The sequence below is a fragment of the Drosophila suzukii genome, chromosome 2L, assembly GCF_043229965.1.
Source record: "Drosophila suzukii chromosome 2L, CBGP_Dsuzu_IsoJpt1.0, whole genome shotgun sequence".
NCBI classification, from domain to species: Eukaryota; Metazoa; Arthropoda; class Insecta; order Diptera; family Drosophilidae; genus Drosophila; species Drosophila suzukii.
This window is the reverse complement of record NC_092080.1, coordinates 3,465,505-3,485,348: the sequence shown is the minus strand read 5'-3', so window position 1 is coordinate 3,485,348 and position 19,844 is coordinate 3,465,505. Positions and strand designations below refer to the sequence as shown.

The window sequence follows — 19,844 nt, the reverse complement described above, 5'->3', positions numbered from 1 at the left end:
AATATTGAGAAACCTTCTCCCTTTGAAAAAGTATTTGAAATTCCCAAGTTTGATTTATCCACATTTAATATTGCTGAGGGTAATTATCACATAATCAATTCTAAAGCTAATGAAATCAAACAACTAAATGTCATCGAACCTGAACCTATATCTTCACCAAAGACGGTAAGCTTTGGCGATGAAACGGAAACTAATAAGGAAACTATTGTCACCGGCATGGGTTCAACAACAACACTGGTTTCTGTGTCACATCAACAGACCGATAATGTCCCTGCTATGTATAACTTTGAGGTTCCCAAATTTGACTTACTTTCACTTAATAAGGCTGAAACTAGACAGAAAATACTCGAAGCCACAGAGGCTCAAGAAGAAAAAGATATTACGGTTGAAATTAAAGAAGCTAAGCCGGAATCAGTTGCTGAAGCATCTGAGCCCATTCTTGAAACTTCGGTTGTGGATAAAACTAAGACCATTACAACAATCACCACCACAACAGTCACTACTGAGTGTACTAGCGAAACTGCTCTCCCTGAGGAGCCCAAGAAAACTGATGATCCGGAGAAGAAACCCGAGGAGCCAAAGAAATCAGCATATGCAGGTCTGCCCGTAGATGACTCTTCCAGCTCGTGGATGAATGTTTTTAACGAACCCATGAACTTCTCTGATGATGAGGAAGAACCAGTTCCCACGCCTGAAAAGGAAACTACGCTCATCGATGCAGTTTCTAAGCCTGAGCCAATTGGAGAACCAGCTCCTGAGCAACAAGAGACAGTTACACTCGTCGAAGAAATTGTCAAGCCTGAGCCCATTGTTGAAACTTCGGCTGTGGATGAAACCAATACCTTTACAACAATCACCACCACAACAGTAACTACTGAGTCTACCGCCGAAACTGCTTTTGCCGAGGAGCCCAAGCAAACTGCGGAGCCAGTAAAATCCGAGGAGCCAAAGAAACCAGCATATGCAGGTCTGCCCGTGGATGATTCTTCCAGCTCGTGGATGGATGTTTTGGATGAACCCATGAACTTCTCTGATGATGAAGAAGTACCAGTTCCAACGCCTGAAAAGGAAACTACGCTTATCGAAGAAGTTTCTAAGCCTGGGCCAATTGTTGAACCAGTTCCTGAGCTACAAAAGGCAGTTACACTCGTCGAAGAAATTGTCAAGCCTGGGCCCATTGTTGAAACTTCGGCTGTGGATGAAATCAATACATTTACAACAATCACCACCACAACAGTCACTACTGAATCTACCACCGAAACTGCCGAGGAGCTCAAGCAAAATGCTGAACCGGTAAAATCCGAGGAGCCAAAGAAACCAGCATATGCAGGTCTACCCGTGGATGATTCTTCCAGCTCGTGGATGGATGTTTTGGACGAACCCATGAACTTCTCTGATGATGAGGAAGAACCAGTTCCAACGACTGAAAAGGAAATTACGCTCATCGAAGAAGTTTCTAAGCCTGAGCCAATTGGAGAACCAGCTCCTGAGCAACAAGAGACAGTTACAGTCGTCGAAGAAATTGTCAAGCCTGAGCCCATTGTTAAAACTTCGGCTGTGGATGAAACCAATACCTTTACAACAATCACCACCACAACAGTAACTACTGAGTCTACCACCGAAACTGCTTTTGCCGAGGAGCCCAAGCAAACTGCTGAACCAGTAAAATCCGAGGAGCCAAAGAAACCAGCATATGCAGGTCTGCCCGTGGATGATTCTTCCAGCTCGTGGATGGATGTTTTGGACGAACCCATGAACTTCTCTGATGATGAGGAAGAACCAGTTCCAACGTCTGAAAAGGAAACTACGCTCATCGAAGAAGTTTCTAAGACTGAGCCAATTGGAGAACCAGCTCCTGAGCAACAAGAGAGAGTTACACTCGTCGAAGAAATTGTCAGGCCTGAGCCCATTGTTGAAACTTCGGCTGTGGATGAAATTAAGACCTTTACAACAGTCACTACTGGGTCTACAACCGAAACTGCTTTTGCCGAGCAGACTGAGTCTACCTCCGAAACTGCTCTTGCCGAGGAGCCCAAGCAAACTGTTGAACCAATTGTTGAACCAGTCCCTAAGCCACGAGAGGAAGTTACACTCGTCGAAGAAGTTGTCAAGCCTCAGCCAATTGTTGAAACTTCGGTTGTGGATAAAACCAAGACCATTACAACAGTCACGACCACAACAGTGACTACTGAGTCGACCACCGAAAAGGCTCTTCCCGAAGATTCCCTTCTTGTCGAAAAGGATTCTACATCTGCGGAAACTCTGACAATAGGCAATCTGGTAGAGGACGTTCATCAATCGGAGAAACCTCTTGAGGGACCAATTGATACCTGGTCCAGCGTTTTAGAGGACACAATTCCTAACACTGGAAACATAGGCTTCACTTCAACCCTTTCAGCGGATGCTCCTGAGTTTACTCCATCTTATTTGAGACATACTTACTCCGATCAAACGCATACATTCCTTGCAAATGAAAGAGTTTACAACGAGTTCATTCCAAGGAATAGGTCAGAACAAACGATTGTGCCTCAATCAAAGCAGAAAAAATCCAAGCCGTCAAAGCGGCAGAACAAGAAGGTGGAAACACAGGAAGAAATCCCTGTTGTACAGTCTGCACCGGAAACATACGTTCCAGAACCAATACAAATAGTCGAAGAGGTGGAGAATGTATGGACCAAGAACAGAGACGGAAAATCCTATGCTGACGTGTTACTTAACTCTGGCGTTACTGGCGATGTTGTTCCGACAACTGAATTACAGCCTCAAAAAGAAATCCCGCCCATACCAGCTACAAAAACCCAGGAGCGCAAGAAAAAGTCGAAGCCCGAAAAACGGCAGACAGTTGAAAAATGTATTGAGCTGTCTGCACCAAGCATTGAAAGTGATAAATCTAAGTCAACTAGCGATAGCGAGCAGTCAAAGTCTACTACAGAAAGTGAACTTTCTAAACCAACAACAGAAAGTTCTAAGGAACCATCTTCCGACGAAAGGGATGTCTCAAGCACCTCCGATTTGACATGGTCAGCTCTTGTGCGTAGGCCTGGCGAGTGGTCAGACACAACAGTTATTAAGAAAGAAGTGACTCACACGGCGGCTCTTGTTGACGAAAAACCTCGAAAGAAAGAAAAGGAAGAAACCAAGAAGACCACAAAAGCCAAGAAGACTAAGAAGTCAAAGAAATTAATTGTTGAACCAGTCTCGACCACATCTGAGGACGAGCAACCAGAGCCTGTTCCTGTACCGATCGCGGCTATACCAACACCAGTAGAGACGAAACTGGAACAAGAAAGGAAGGAGAAGGTGGAGGGCAGTAGCTCATTCTCTTGGGCTTCCCTTGTCAAGAGGCCGGGCGAATGGATTGACAACACTGTTACGCATATCAAAACAGCAGTATCAACTTCAACTGACGTAAAAGAGCCAACCAAAAAAGACAATGATAAACCACAAAAGCCGAAAAAACAGAAGTCCAAGAAGAAACCTACTCCAGTGCTGGAACCTGATTCTGAAATTAGTAGTGAGCCAACGGAAGAAATTGTTGCCCAGCACGAAGTGGAAGTGGAAGCGGAAGAGGCAAAACCTATCGAAAACACAGGAAACGCTTTCTCATGGGCATCTTTGGTCAAGAAGCCGGGCGAATGGGTTGACGACATAGCGGCCCGTAAGAAGCCAATTGAAGCACTTAAGGAGGAGCGCAAGGAAGAGGTGCAACCACGAAAAGAACGGAAATCTACGAAACCCGTGAGCAAGCCCCAAAATGACAAGGTCGTCAAACTTAAAGAGGAGACTCCTGAGCCTAAAATCATTCAGTCGACATCCGACGATAGTGATGTGGTTGAGGTATTACAAACTCAAGATGAAAATACAATTACTTGGGCTAAAATCGCTCGTCAAATTGATCACATGACCGACTTGGCACCAAAGGTTAATAAGGAGGTTAAGCCAAACCAAAAAGACACTTCAAAACAGAAAGTCAAATCCGATCGATATGAAAAACAGGCAAAGACAAGGGTTGGTGCTATACCTCTCGATGTCAGGGAAGGTCAGAAAGAAAGTGTTCATTCCTGGTCTTCAGTAGTTAGTCATCAAGTCACTGATTTTATTGAAAGTGAAAGTATTAAACCAACTCCAAAAATACCTACGGAAAAGACGAAGCCGAAGGCTGAAACTCTACCAAAAAGCACGAAGTTTGAGAAACCATTGCAAGATCTAGAAAATAAGCCACAGAGGTCATGGGCTGAAATGTCTGACGATGGGTCGGAAGACATCGTTGTTGAAAAAAAATCGTGGAAGGAACTTATAGAAGACGAAGTAGAGATTCCACTTCTTCCTGAGAATGGAGAAGAGGCCAATATAAACAAGATTATTGAAGCCATCCAGGAAATTAAATCAACCAACGAAGAAACCAAGACAGTGACAGCTTTTAAGCCTCAAAAGGACAGCTTGGTTGTCGAAAAAATTACCATATCTGAGCCAATTGTCCAATCTTCAACCGTTGATAAAACGAAGACGGCAACAACCTTAACCGCTACTACCGTAATTTCTGAGTTGATCAGTGAAACTTCTCTACCTGGGGAATACAGGAAAACGGATGAACCGAAGAAGAAACTTGAGGAGGCGAAGAAAGCAGCATATGCAGAATCAGTTTCTGAGCCGCAAAGGGAAGTTACGCTCGTCGAAAAAGATGTGGAGGTTCAACCAATTCTTGAAGATGAATCCAAGACTATTACAACAGTTACCACTACAGTTGTTACTACCGAGTCTACTAGTGAAACTGCTCTCCCTGAGGAGCCCAAGAAAGCTGATAAGCCGGAAAAGAAACCCGAGGAGCCAAAAAAACCAGCATATGCAGGTCTGCCAGTAGATGACTCTTCCAGCTCGTGGATGGATGTTTTGGACGAACCCATGAACTTCTCTGATGATGAGGAAGAATCAGTTCCTGAGCCGCAAAGGGAAGTTACGCTCGTCGAAAAAGTTGTGGAGGTTCAACCAATTCTTGAAGACGAATCCAAGACCATTACAACAGTTACCACCACAGTTGTTACTACCGAGTCTATTAGTGAAACTGCTCTCCCTGAGGAGCCCAAGAAAACTGATGAGCCGGAGAAGAAACCCGAGGAGCCAAAGAAACCAGCATATGCTGGTCTGCCCGTAGATGACTCTTCCAGCTCGTGGATGGATGTTTTGGACGAACCCATGAACTTCTCTGATGATGAGGAAGAATCAGTTCCTGAGCCGCAAAGGGAAGTTACGCTCGTCGAAAAAGTTAAGGAGGTTCAACCAATTCTTGAAGATGAATCCAAGACCATTACAACAGTTACTACCACAGTTGTTACTACCGAGTCTACTAGTGAAACTGCTCTCCCTGAGGAGCCCAAGAAAACTGATGAGCCGGAGAAGATACCCGAGGAGCCAAAGAAACCAGCATATGCAGGTCTGCCCGTAGATGACTCTTCAAGCTCGTGGATGGATGTTTTGGACGAACCCATGAACTTCTCTGATGATGCGGATGAATCAGTTCCTGAGCCGCAAAGAGAAGTTACGCTCGTCGAAAAAGTTGTGGAGGTTCAACCAATTCTTGAAGATGAATCCAAGACCATTACAACAGTTACCACCACAGTTGTTACTACCGAGTCTACTAGTGAAACTGCTCTCCCTGAGGAGCCCAAGAAAACTGTTGAGCCGGAGAAGAAACCCGAGGAGCCAAAGAAACCAGCATATGCAGGTCTGCCAGTAGATGACTCTTCCAGCTCGTGGATGGATGTTTTGGACGAACCCATGAACTTCTCTGATGATGAGGAAGAATCAGTTCCTGAGCCGCAAAGAGAAGTTACGCTCGTCGAAAAAGTTGTGGAGGTTCAACCAGTTCTTGAAGATGAATCCAAGACCATTACAACAGTTACCACCACAGTTGTTACTACCGAGTCTACTAGTGAAACTGCTCTCCCTGAGGAGAAAAGTGATGAGCCGGAGAAGAAACCCGAGGAGCCAAAGAAACCAGCATATGCAGGTCTGCCAGTAGATGACTCTTCCAGCTCGTGGATGGATGTTTTGGACGAACCCATGAACTTCTCTGATGATGAGGAAGAATCAGTTCCTGAGCCGCAAAGAGAAGTTACGCTCGTCGAAAAAGTTGTGGAGGTTCAACCAGTTCTTGAAGATGAATCCAAGACCATTACAACAGTTACCACCACAGTTGTTACTACCGAGTCTACTAGTGAAACTGCTCTCCCTGAGGAGCCCAAGAAAAGTGATGAGCCGGAGAAGAAACCCGAGGAGCCAAAGAAACCAGCATATGCAGGTCTGCCAGTAGATGACTCTTCCAGCTCGTGGATGGATGTCTTGGACGAACCCATAAACTTCTCTGATGTTGAGGAAGAACCAGTTCCCACGCCTGAAAAGGAAACTACGCTCATCGATGCATTTTCTAAGCCTGAGCTAATTGGAGAACCAGCTCCTGAGCAACAAGAGACAGTTACACTCGTCGAAGAAATTGTCAAGCCTGAGCCCATTGTTGAAACTTCGGCTGTGGATGAAACCAATACCTTTACAACAATCACCACCACAACAGTAACTACTGAGTCTACCACCGAAACTGCTTTTGCCGAGGAGCCCAAGCAAACTGCGGAGCCAGTAAAATCCGAGGAGCCAAAGAAACCAGCATATGCAGGTCTGCCCGTGGATGATTCTTCCAGCTCGTGGATGGATGTTTTGGACGAACCCATGAACTTCTCTGATGATGAGGAAGAACCAGTTCCAACGTCTGAAAAGGAAATTACGCTCATCGAAGAAGTTTCTAAGCCTGAGCCAATTGGAGAACCAGCTCCTGAGCAACAAGAGACAGTTACAGTCGTCGAAGAAATTGTCAAGCCTGAGCCCATTGTTGAAACTTCGGCTGTGGATGAAATCAATACATTTACAACAATCACCACCACAACAGTCACTACTGAATCTACCACCGAAACTGCCGAGGAGCTCAAGCAAAATGCTGAACCGGTAAAATCCGAGGAGCCAAAGAAACCAGCATATGCAGGTCTGCCCGTAGATGACTCTTCAAGCTCGTGGATGGATGTTTTGGACGAACCCATGAACTTCTCTGATGATGCGGATGAATCAGTTCCTGAGCCGCAAAGAGAAGTTACGCTCGTCGAAAAAGTTGTGGAGGTTCAACCAATTCTTGAAGATGAATCCAAGACCATTACAACAGTTACCACCACAGTGGTTACTACTGAGTCTACTAGTGAAACTACTCTCCCTGAGGAGCCCAGGATAACTGCTGAGCCGGAGAAGAAACCCGAGGAGCCAAAGAAACCAGCATATGCTGGTCTGCCCGTAGATGACTCTTCCAGCTCGTGGATGGATGTCTTGGACGAACCCATGAACTTCTCTGATGTTGAGGAAGAACCAGTTCCTGAACCGCAAAAGGAAGTTACGCACGTCGACGAAGTTGTGGAGTCGGGGAGAACTGTTGAAGATCCGATTGTGGATGAAACCAAGACCGTTACAACAGCTACCACCACAATTGAAGCTTTTAAGGCTGACAGCCAAATTGCTCTTCCTAAAGAACCGAAGAAAACTGAAGAACCACTTTCTAAACCACAAAAGGATGTAACATTTGTTGAAGTAGTGGTCAGTCCTGAACCAATTGTTGAAACTCCGCTTGTGGATGAAACTAAAACAATAACTACGACCACCATTGTTACCACTGAGTCAGCTAGCAATGTTTCCAACTCCTCGGAAGTCAATGATCTTAAGAATCCAAAACCTACAAATATGTGGGAATTGCATTCATCATATGCCGATGTTTTGAGGCACACTGTTGATTTCATAAATTTGGAACAGAAAAATGTAGAAATCCCATCTGATCCCAAACCAGTTCAAAGCCAATCAACAAATGAACCTGTCAAAACTCCAGAAATTCCGAAGAAGATAAAAGCAAAGAAAGAAAAGTCGAAAAAACCTACAGTTATAACAAATTTGACTCCTAAAGACGAAGTAAAACCAACTGAAACGGAATCACCGAAGGATGAAATTGCAACCTCTTGGTCAGCAATGGTCGATGACGATTTGAGTGATAACGCTGAAGCCAATGTACCTGTTATCGGTAGCACTTTATGGTCTTCGATTGTTCGACAAGGTGTTCAGGAACCCTTACTGAAAATAACTCAGTCCGATGACCACGATGAAACAGCTGTAGAAATTCATTCAAAGCAACCGCAATCGCAAGACATTCAAGAGTTCATTTCCCAAGAAAAAACTTCCATAGTGATTGAAAAAACTAAGAAACAAAAGTCAAAGAAGGAAAAGAAGTGCACTAAAACGGAATCTAATGTCGAAGTGCTTGAGAATAAAATACAGCCGGTTGCAAAGATATCTGTTATTGGAAAAGATCTTATGACAGAAGAAAAACCAGAGTTGCAATCAGATGTTGAAAATTTGGCCATTAATCCCTTGTCATGGTCATCCATCGTCTCCCAAACAGTAGACGTAACTCCCACAATTACAAAAACCAGAGTGTCTGAAAAACCAGATGAGTCTACCGCAGTGCAAGACTTTATCAGTCAAGAACAAACTTTTTCAACTGCTGTTAATGGCAAACCTAAGAAGCAAAAGTTGAAAAAAGACAAAAAACTGGCCAAGGAGGAACGTGAAATTGAAGTGACCCCAGTACAAGAAATTTATTCGATCCACAGAACTTCTGACGAAGCTAATACACAGTTGGGAACCGACATTTCAGAGGAACTTTTGCCATCGCAAGCCCTTTTGTGGTCGTCAGTTGTTTCTCAGCCAAAGCAGCCACTGTCTTGGTCGTCAATTGTTTCCCAGGACGATTTCTTACCTTCCTCAATAAGCAATGTTCCCACTAACTCCGCAGACAAGTCTAAAAAGCAGAAGGTTAGGGAAGAAAGTAAATCTAAGGTGGATCCTGTACAAGAATCCGTAGTCAAGTCTGTCATCCCGGAGCCTGTTGTTGAACCAATTGTTGAAAATCCTGTGGTTGAGGTCACCTCTATAGTAAATGAAGTCACTCCGGAACTAGAGCAGGAACCTGCTGATTTCGCACCATCACAACCTTCGACCTGGTCGTCGATCGTGTCTCAAACAACATTTACTACACACGTAACCGGGACTCACATCGCCGACGAACCTAAGGATCAGAAACCTGCAGAAGAAAAACCTAAAAAGCAAAAGGCTAAGAAGGAAAAGAAGACTAAGATGGATCCTGTTCAAGAGCCCGTCTCTGAGTCAGTCATTCCGGAACCTGTTGTTGAATCCATTGATGAAGTGATCACTGTTAAAGAACACGTTGTTGAAGAACCTGTGGCTGAGGTAACCACTGTCGTGGAAGAAGTAACCCCTGAGCGTCTGCCGGAGCCTGCCGATTTCGCGCCATCACAACCTTTGTCCTGGTCGTCTATCGTTTCTCAAACAACGGAAGTCACTAAACACATAACCGAGATTATCTTCGGCGACGAACCTAAGAATCAGAAACCTACAGAAGAAAAACCTAAAAAGCAAAAGACTAAGAAGGAAAAGAAGCCTAAGGTTGATCCTGTTCAGGAGCCCGTTGCTGAGACAATCATTCCGGAACCCGTTGTCGAACCCACTGTTGAAGTGACCATTGTTGAACCACCTGTTGTTAAACCCACTGTTAAAGAACCTGTTGCTGAAGTGACCACTGTCGTGGAAGAAGTAACTCCTGAGCCTCTGCCGGATTCTGCTGATGACGCACCATCACAGCCTTTGTCCTGGTCGTCAATCGTTTCGCAAACAACGGAAGTCACTACACACGAGACTCACATCGGCGACGAACCTAAGGGTCAGCAGCCTACAGAAGAAAAACATAAAAAGCAAAAGGCTAGGAAGGAAAAGAAGCCAAAGGTGGATCCCGTTAGAGAGCCCGTCGCTGAGTCAGTCAATCCGGAACCTGTTGTTGAACCCATTGTTAAAGTGAACATTGTTGAAGAACCTGTGGTTGAGGTGACCACTATCGTAAAAGAAGTCATTCCCGAGCAACTGCCGGAACCAGCTGAAGTCGCCCCATCACAACCTATGTCCTGGTCGTCAATCGTGTCTCAAACAACGGAACTAACTACGCGCGTAACCGAGACTTACATCGGCGACGAAGCTAAGGATCAGAAACCTACGAAAGAAAAACCTAAAAAGAAAATGGCTAAGGAGGAAAAGAAGCCTAAGTTAGATCCTGTTCAAGAGCCCGTTGCTGAGTCAGTCATTCCTGACCCTGTTGTTGAACCCATTGTTGAAGTTACCATTGCTGCAGAACCAGTTGTTGAAGAACCTATGCCTGTCGTAAAAGAAGTATCACCTGGGCCACAGCCTAAATCTGCTAGTTTCGCACCATCGCAACCTTTGTCTTGGTCGTCGATCGTTTCTCAAACAGAGGAAGTCACTACACTCGTAACCGACACTCACATCGCCGACGAACTTAAAGATCAGAAACCCGCAGAAGGAAAACCTATAAAGCAAAAGGGTAAGAAGGAAAAGAAGTCTAAGGTGGATCCTGTTCAAGAGCCCGTCGCTGAGCCAGTCATTCCGGAACCTGTTGTTGAAACCACTGTTGAAGTGACCATTGTTGAAGAACCTGTTGCTAAGGTGACCACTGTCGCGGAAGAAGTAACTCCTGAACCTCTGTCAGAACCTGCTGATGTCGCACCATCAGAACCTTTGTCCTGGTCGTCGATCGTTTCGAAAACAACGGAAGTCACTACACACGTAATCGAGACTCACATCGCCGATGAACCTAAGGAGCAAAAACTAGCAGAAGAAAAGCCTAAAAAAGAAATGACTAAGAAGGAAAAGAAGCCTAAGGTAGATCCTGCTCAAGAGCCCGCCGCTGAGTCAGTCATTCCGGAGCCTGCTGTTGAACCCATTGTTGACGTGACCACTGTTAAGGAACCAGTTGTTGAAGAACATGTGGCTAAGGTGACTTCTGTCTCGAAAGAAGTAACTCCTCAGCCACAGTCGGAACCTGCTGTTTTCACGCCATCACAACCTTTGTCCTGGTCGTCTATCGTTTCGCAAACAACTGAAGTAACTACAGACGTAACCGAAACCTACATCAGCGATGAACCTAAGAATCTGAAACCTACAGAAGAGAAGCCCAAAAAACAAAAGGCTAAGAAGGAAAAGAAACTTAAGGTGGATCCGCTCCCAGAGCCAGTCGCAGAGTCAGTCAATCCGGAACCTATTGTTGAACCCATTCTTGAACTGACCATTATTGATGAACCTGTGGTTGACGTGACCACTACCGTACAAGATGTCATTCCCGATCCACAGATGGAACCAGCTGAAGTCGCCCCTTCACAACCCTTGTCCTGGTCGTCGATCGTTTCGCAAGCAACGGAAGTAACTACATACATTACCGAGACTAACATCGCCGACGAACCTAAGGACAAGAAACCTACAGAAGAAAAACCTAAAAAGCAAAAGTCTAAAATAGAAAAGAAGCCTAAGGGGAATCTTGTTCAAGAGCCCGTCGCTGAGTCAGTCATTCCGGAACCTGTTGTTGAACCCATTGTTGAAGTGACCACTGTTGAAGAACAAGTTGTTGAAGAACCTGTGGCGGAGGTAAACACTGTCGTGGAAGTAACTCCTGAGCCTATGCCGGAACCTGCTGATGTCGCGCCATCACAACCTTTGTCCTGGTCGTCTATCGTTTCTCAAACAACACACATGACCGGGAATAACATCGCCGACGAACCTAAGGATCAGAAAACTACAGAAGAAAACCCTAAAAAACAAAAGGATAAGAAGGAAAAGAAACCTAAGGTGGATCCTGTTCAAGAGCCCGTCGCAAAGTCAGTCATTCGGGAGCCTGCTGTTAAACCCATCGTTGAAGTGACTATTGTTGAAGAACCTGTTGTTGAACCCATTGTTGAAGTACCTGTTGCTGAGGTGACCACTGTCGAGGAAGAAGTATCTCATGAGCCTATGCCGGCTCCTGCTGATGTCGCACCATCACAGCCTTTGTCCTGGTCATCAATTGTTTCGCAAACAACTGAAGTCACTACACACGTAACCGAGACTCACATCGCCGATGAACCTAAGGATCAGAAACCTGCAGAAGAAAAACGTAAAAAGCAAAAGGCTAAGAAGGAAAAGAGGACTATGGTGGATCCTGTTCAAGAGCCTGCAGCTGCGTCAGTCATTCCGAAACCTGCTGTTGAACCCACTGTTGAAGTGATCGTTGTTGAAGAACCTGTTGTGGAACCCGTTGTTGATGTACCTGTTGCTGATGTAACCACTGTCGTCGAAGAAGTATCTCATGAGCCTATGCCGGCTCCGGCTGAAGTCGGACCATCACAGCCTCTGTCCTGGTCATCAATAGTTTCGCAAACAGCGGAATTCACTACACATGAAACCGAAACTCACATCGCCGACGAACCTAAGGATCAGAAACCTGCAGAAGAAAAACCTAAAAAGCAAAAGGCTAGGAAGGAAAAGAAGCCTAAGGTGGATCCTGTTCAAGAGCCCGTCGCTGAGTCAGTCATTCCTGAACCTGTTGTTGAACCCATTGTTGAAGTGACCACCGTTGAAGATCAAGTTGTTGAAGAACCTGTGGCTGAGGTAACCACTGACGTTGAAGAAGTAACTCCTGAGCCTCTGCCAGTACCTGCTGATTTCGCGCCATCACAACCTTTGTCCTGGTCGTCAATCGTTTCTCAAAAAACGGAAGTGATTACTACACACGTAACCGAAACGGACATCGGCGATGGATCTAAGGATCTAAAACCTACAGAAGAAAAGCTTAAAAAACAAAAGGCTAAGAAGGAAAAGAAACCTAAGGTGGATCCCGTTCCGGAGGCCGTCATTGAGTCAGGCATTGCGGAACCTGTTGTTGAACCCATTCTTGAAGTGACCATTGTTGAAGAACCTGTTGTTGTCACTCGTGAGCCAAAGTCGGAACCATCTGATGTCGCACCATCACAGCCTTTGTCCTGGTCATCAATTGTTTCGCAAACAACTGAAGTCACTACACACGTAACCGAGACTCACATCGCCGACGAACCTAAGGATCATAAACCTGCAGAAGAAAAGCCTAAAAAGCTAAAGGCTAAGAAGGAAAAGAAACCTAAGGTCGATCTTATTCAAGAGCTCCCCACTGAGTCGAAACATGTTGTTGAAGCCGACAATACACCCATTGTTAAAGTTTTAGAGCAAAACAAGACAAACGCTGAAGATACTGTAGAAATAGATAATTCTCTGGAAATTGTACCCGTAAATACACCTGAATATCCTCAAACCGATACAGTTTCATCCCAAATTTTGTCTTGGTCATCAATTGTCTCTAAAGAAATGAACGAAACAGAAACGTCAACCTCAAGAAAAACTCAGGATACACAGGACTTCATCGTCCAGGAGCAAATTTTCTCAACAGTTTTGAATGATAAAACTAAAAAACAGAAACCAAAGAAGGAGAAGAAAATAGTGCAACCCATTCAACAGCCAATAGTAGAAACAGTTTCTGTGACTAAAGAAAGAGAATCTAAATCAGTTCCTAAACCATTACCAACACAAACTCTGTCATGGTCGTCAATAGTTTCTCATAATATCGATTTGACTCCAACGTTTACCGAATCCCGTGTTACTGAACCTGTCGATGTGATCTTGAGACCTCAAGATGGTCAAGACTTCACTTCTCAAGACCGGGAGCTGCCTGTTCACATTGCTGAAAAGAAACAAAAGCCGAAGAAGGAGAAGAAATTACCTCAAACTAAGACTCCTGCTGAAAAACAAATAATAGAAACTGCCGTTGCTCACGAAGCGCTTTCTGAAGCTGAAGGCATTTCTGGGTCTTCATCGCCCGAGTTTAACATCCAATTGCCGGCACCGTCAAGACCATCTGTATGGTCATCATCAGAGACCTACGCCGAAGTTGTTAAGAAGTCTGGTTTCTCCAACAATACAAACATAAAGTATCAGAATGAAGTGAGCGAACAAAACGTACGTGGTCAAGACCAGCTGGCCCCGGAAGAGCAGGCACATGAAGTTCTTTTGGAGTTCCCCGATCCCATTATTCCCCCGATTGAAGAAACGAAAACAGAAGACTATCTTGGGAAACCCACCCAGTTGTCCTGGAAAGACCTAATAGATGAGGATGAAGGCGATACAGCAGAGTCTTGGTATCAGGAAGAAACAACTGCCGTAAAAACTAAACCACAGGAACCAAAACAAGAAAGACGTTCACGAATCAGCGATAAACCAACAATAAAAATCACCGAAATAATTAATGAAACTCAACTGCAGCCAGATATTGATCAAGGATTCCTAGAAATTACTTCAAAGAAGAGAAATCGCTCACGTTCTCGCTCGCAACTTTCGCAGATTTCTAATCTTGACGAAAAACCACAAAAGAAGAAATCGAAAAAACCAAAAAATAAGTCACATACAACACCCATTCAAAAGCCAGCAGAAGCACTTCAGAATGTTGAGCCTCCTAAGGAAACCAAGCCATTTGTAGATGAAAGAAATGCGAATGTACCGGTTAGGAAACCGTCTCGGTCTCCATCTCCTGCTCCATCCCCATACACCTCTGGAATGTCATGGGCTGCTATAGCCGCACATAACGTACCAGAACCAGCTCAACAAATTCGTCCCCTTCAAGTTGAAACCAAGAACACTTTGGTTGAAGATGTCAGGAACTTGACAAAAGAGCACACAGTAACCATTCCCATCAATTTAGGAACGACGGAACAGAAGATTAAAAAAACGAAGCAAAAGTCGAAGCGTAAATCACCGACTGATGTTGTTGATTTCATAAACGCGGAAAAATATAGTCATGAAGCGATTGCTCCCCTGCCTGTTCAAAAGGAGAAAAAGCAAGTTGAGACTCACGAGGTGGAAAGTGAGAAGCAAACTCCTTTGGCTCCATTTATTGACATTTCTCATGACACTAAATTTGAAATAGTTCCAGAGACTAGTTCCATTACAGTTGAAGAAGTTGCCGTTACTCAAACTTCAGCGGAAATTAAAACTCCTCTTGCTCCATTTGGAGTTGTTGAAGAGTCTGAATCCTTTGAAGAGTCTGTTGACGAATCCAAAATGTCTACAGCCCCAACTGTAATCGAATCGCTCATTGAAGATCAACCAGTTTCTGAGCCACAAAAGGATATCACTTTTGCCGAAATAGTTACCGAACCTGAGCCAACTGAGGAAGCTAATGTTGTAGATGAAACTAAGACGATCACAACAGTTACAACTAAGACAATATCCACTGAAACTACCAGGGAAACTTCTGTTCCCGAGGAGTATAAGAAACTTGAAGAGCCAACAAAACCAGCATATGCAGGTCTGCCCGTAGATGACTCTTCCAGCTCGTGGATGGATGTTTTGGACGAACCCATGAACTTCTCTGATGATGAGGAAGAATCAGTTCCTGAGCCGCAAAGGGAAGTTACGCTCGTCGAAAAAGTTGTGGAGGTTCAACCAATTCTTGAAGATGAATCCAAGACCATTACAACAGTTACCACCACAGTTGTTACTACTGAATCTATTAGCGAAACTACTCTCCCTGAGGAGTCCAGGATAACTGATGAACCGGAGAAGAAACCTGAGGAGCCAAAGAAACCAGCATATGCAGGTTTACCCGTGGATGACTCTTCCAGCTCGTGGATGGATGTTTTGGACGAGCCCATGAACTTCTATGATGAGGAAGAACCAGTTCCTGATCCGCAAAAGGAAGTTACTCTAGTCGAAAAAGTGGTGGAGTCTGAGCCAGTTGTTGCTGCTCCGATCGTGGATGAATCCAAAACAATTACAACAGTTACAACAACCATTGTCACTACTGAGACGAGCAGCGACCCTGCTCTTCCTGAGGAGCCCAAGAGCGCCAATGAACCGGAGAAGAAACCCGAAGAGCCAAAGAAACCAGCATATGCAGGTCTGCCCGTGGACGACTCATCGAGTTCCTGGATGGATGTTTTGGATGAACCTATGAACTTTTCTGATGATGAAGAAATTGAGCAAAAGACACCTTTGGCACCACTTAAGAACGTATTAGATACTGAGGAAACTGAACTCGTAAAGGTTAAAACTGTTATTGAGACCGTTAACGATGTTCAAAAGCAAGACCAACCAGTACTAATAAGTACTCCCCTGGCACCGTTTGAAAATGTTACTGAGGCTGCAGAAGTAGTTGAAGTGGTTCAGAAGCCAGTCGAAACTATTAACATAATAACTGAGACTGTGAATACTACAACGGGAAATACGCCTTTGGCTCCTTTCGGAGTTCTTTCGGACTCTCCAGCCACTACGGGTGTAGATGATGCGTTCATATGTGAAACGTCCTACTGGTCAGCTACACTCAAACCGGGTCAGAAACCTACCACAACAACAGTTGAGACAACCGAGACAGAACCAGAAGAAAGGGAACCCATTAAAATTACTATTCCCAGCGATGAAGTTGTTGAGGAAGTTTCCGTAAAGTCACCTACAGATCAGCCTACAACATGGTCAGCAATTGTTCAAACCGAGGCAACTGTCTTCCCAGCACTAGAAGAAAAGAAGGTAACTGAAAAGACACCTGATTGGTCTACTGTTGTTGTGAGCAAAACAACCGACTTCCAGGAGCCAAAGGCCCTGGATAATGTGGTAGAATCGGAGAACGTAACAACGACGACAACAACATATGTGACAACAACAGTGACCACACATAAGGATGTTCCCATTGTGGAGGATAACTCGCAAGCCACATCATATGTGTCCACTGTGGTTACCAGTCATAAAAATGAGTTGGTCTTGGAAACTGAACCGACCGTACAAATTGAATCAATCAATCCTGAAAACCTGTTCGAGAATCTATATCGCGAAGGATTTAAATTACATCCCCAATACGATTTGTTGCACGGACAATATCAACAATTACAGTTAGTAAACTTAACGGAGGAACCTGCTACAATAGAACCGAAAGATGAAGGTCCTTCTATAGAAGATTATGTGATAATTGAACCTGAAGCGATACCCCAAATTAATTCCGAAATCCTTGCTTTTAATCTTTATCTTGATCAGACCAAGACTCGTATAGATGTTGACACAATTAGCCAGTTGCTCACACTCGAAAAAGCAGCTGAGGTTATTGTAGAAAAAGTCCCTGTAGAGGAGGAAGTCAAGGTAGTAGAAATTCCTGAGGAAAAACCAATTGTAGAATCTTCTATTGAGCCCCTAGTTAAAGAACCTATCGCCCTTGAACAAACTCAGCCCCCTACGCAACCCAGTGAACTGTTCTGGCACCTCAGCCAGGACGATTTCGTCAAACTTATCAATCACTATAGACAAACAGCAGCAGATGCTTACGCATTGCTGCCCAGGACACCCACAGACAAGACGAAAGCTCAGGAAACTCAAGACGATAAGCAAAAGACTGACAGCATTACAGAAACTGTAGTGACAACCACGATTACGGATCGCGTTGTAGAAAAGACTGAACCAGAAGCATCGTCATTACCAATCATTCCTACCGCCGAACCACTGGCTGCCTCACCGCTTGGCAATCTCGACCAGTTGCGTCTGAATCTGCACCTGGACGACTGGCAGTTAGCCAGTGTCGATGCAGATTTGGGCGACGACTTGTTCGACAAACTGAAACGTGCTGATGTTGCCAGTAGCGAAGCGGAACTCGACAAAGACAAGAAGGAGGATCAACCCGATGGTGATATCAAGAAACCAGAAGGGGTCCCTCAGCTACCAGACAAAGACGACCATGACAGTGACGATGATGACGAAGACGACGACGATGACGACGAGGGGGGTAAACCGACTGTGCCAGAAATTCGCAAGCCGAACGACGACGATGATAAACCGAACGACAAGGATCCTGGTAGTGGTAGTAGTGGTAATGTGACCCCCACACCCGAGCACGATGCCCAGTATGGTCAGAACCGTAGCTGTTCGTCGGAGTATAGGTCCACCGATCTGCCGGGTGGTGTGGGTCATTGGCGTGACGAAAGTACTTATCTGGCTCTAGAAGCCGAACAGCCTCAGGTTAAAGTAGAAAGTGTATCACCATCGGTTGTTGTTGAATCTGTACTAACCGAAACTAAAACCACAAGTCCCATCCCCGTCCCCGAACCCGTCTCTGCCCCTGAAACCAGCCCCAGTACAAGTACTAGTCCCCTTAACGTTGCAAACGCACTAATCCAATTGGCAAGCGCCACAACTCACACGCTGTCCGCCAAGGCGAACGCAGCAGCAACAGCAACACATGCAGCAGCGCTGGCAGCAACCAGTGCTTTATTGCCGGTTGCAACGGCCGTAGTCGATAAGCTAAGGACAACAACACCAGCGGAGACAACATCAGATGTTGCTGCCGTCCAGCCTGTGGTTGCACATGCAACACCGGCAGATTCAGCAGCAGCAACACCAGCAGCAGCAGCAACACCACCACCAGCGGCAACACACACCGAAACGACAACAACTAGCAGCGGGGAAGAAAATGTGGGTGTTACAAAGCGCACCACGACAACAACCACAACCGTAACGACAACAACCACAATTGAAACGCCATCTACAACTAGCACCACAACGACAACAGCAACCACAAGCAGCAATGATCTGCAACAACAACGCCAGAAGGTGAACATCACATTGAGCCTTCGTTTATTCATAATTCTAATTTTTGCAGCTTTTCTGTGTGGTTTCGGTATTTGTTCATGGCTTTTATACGGCAATCGTTCGTGTTGCTGTTGTGGCCAGGTCCCGGCCAACACATGCTACTGCGGCAATATGTTGCAAGATGCTGCAGCAGCAAAAGGCCCGGGAAATTGCCCACCCTAAAGTTGGTCTGGGCCTTGTCCACAATAACAACAACCCAATAATGCAATTGCCTAACTACTAACGTAACTTAAATTATTGAAAACATGTTTGATCTTTTATGTTCTACCTAAGTTATTCATTTTTATTATTTCTGTATTGTATGTGTTGTTTTGCTAAACGCATCCAGTAGGCTTATGTTTTGAGTTTGTATACTTAAAAGAAAAACAATTTACTATATACCTTTATAAAAGCAACTAACTTAGACTTAGACGTAAAGAAATTTGTAGATTTGATGTACTCAAGTTCCTTCTACTAATTGATATTAACCTTTGTAAAAGCCCAGTAATCTAGACTACTAATGGTAGTACCTAATAATAATAAAATCTATATTAACCAACTTGCACGTTTTAATACTGAGCTGATTTATATCCATATATCCCCCAATCGTATACGTAGTTTTCTTCGCAGATTTTTCGCACACCAGAGCACAAGACACAAGCACACAAGATCACGCATATCGAGCACTTTTCCTGCCCCACACACAGTGCCGCACAAAAGTGTGTGTGCACGCAATTACCGAGTTCCCAAATGCAGAAAAACTGTCCATTATGTGTACCGCACGTATATATATGAGTTCATTGCCTTGCCTACCGCCCTGCTATCAAGAATTTGCGCGCAGAGCATATTCCTCCCTGCCATTGCTATAAATACCCAACCCAACGGATCCGATACGATCCGATCCATGCGGTGCAGGCCGTCTTACTTGCTCGAAAATAGTCTCCCGTTTATTTTACAAGTTTTAGTCTGCAATGTGCAATGTACGCGTTGGGTTTGACTGCGAATCCCGAAGAAGAATTTCAAAAATCTTAATGTTTGTTAGTGCCAATGTGTGTGTAGTTCAATAGGAATAGGTAAAAAAACAAAGTATTTTCAAGGATTCTATAAATTTGTAAATATATTGTCGAAAAAAAGTAAGTTTAATTATCACTCAAGCATTGCATTTAATTTTCAAACTCTCTACCTAAAGACAGACATTAAGAATCGCGGCTTTTGGTACTTTTGTCTATCCGCTGTCT

The 19,844-nt window shown here is 44.6% G+C and overlaps 1 protein-coding gene across 22 annotated transcripts in view; it reads left to right on the top strand.

Moving 5' to 3' along the window:
* Positions 1 to 19,844, top strand: part of Msp300 (Muscle-specific protein 300 kDa) — a 108,991-nt gene that overhangs the window by 68,160 nt on the left and 20,987 nt on the right. For 2 of the 22 annotated variants that reach the window (XM_070999593.1, XM_070999591.1), the window contains exon 1: positions 5 to 18,588. The exons of 19 other annotated variants lie outside the window; for them this stretch is intronic. In XM_070999593.1, coding sequence (XP_070855694.1) covers positions 217 to 18,588 — 18,372 coding nt within the window. In that variant the 5' untranslated portion in view covers positions 5 to 216. Of the gene's footprint in view, positions 1 to 4; positions 18,589 to 19,844 lie in introns of those variants that run through there. One more of the 22 variants, XM_070999592.1, reaches the window with a different exon arrangement.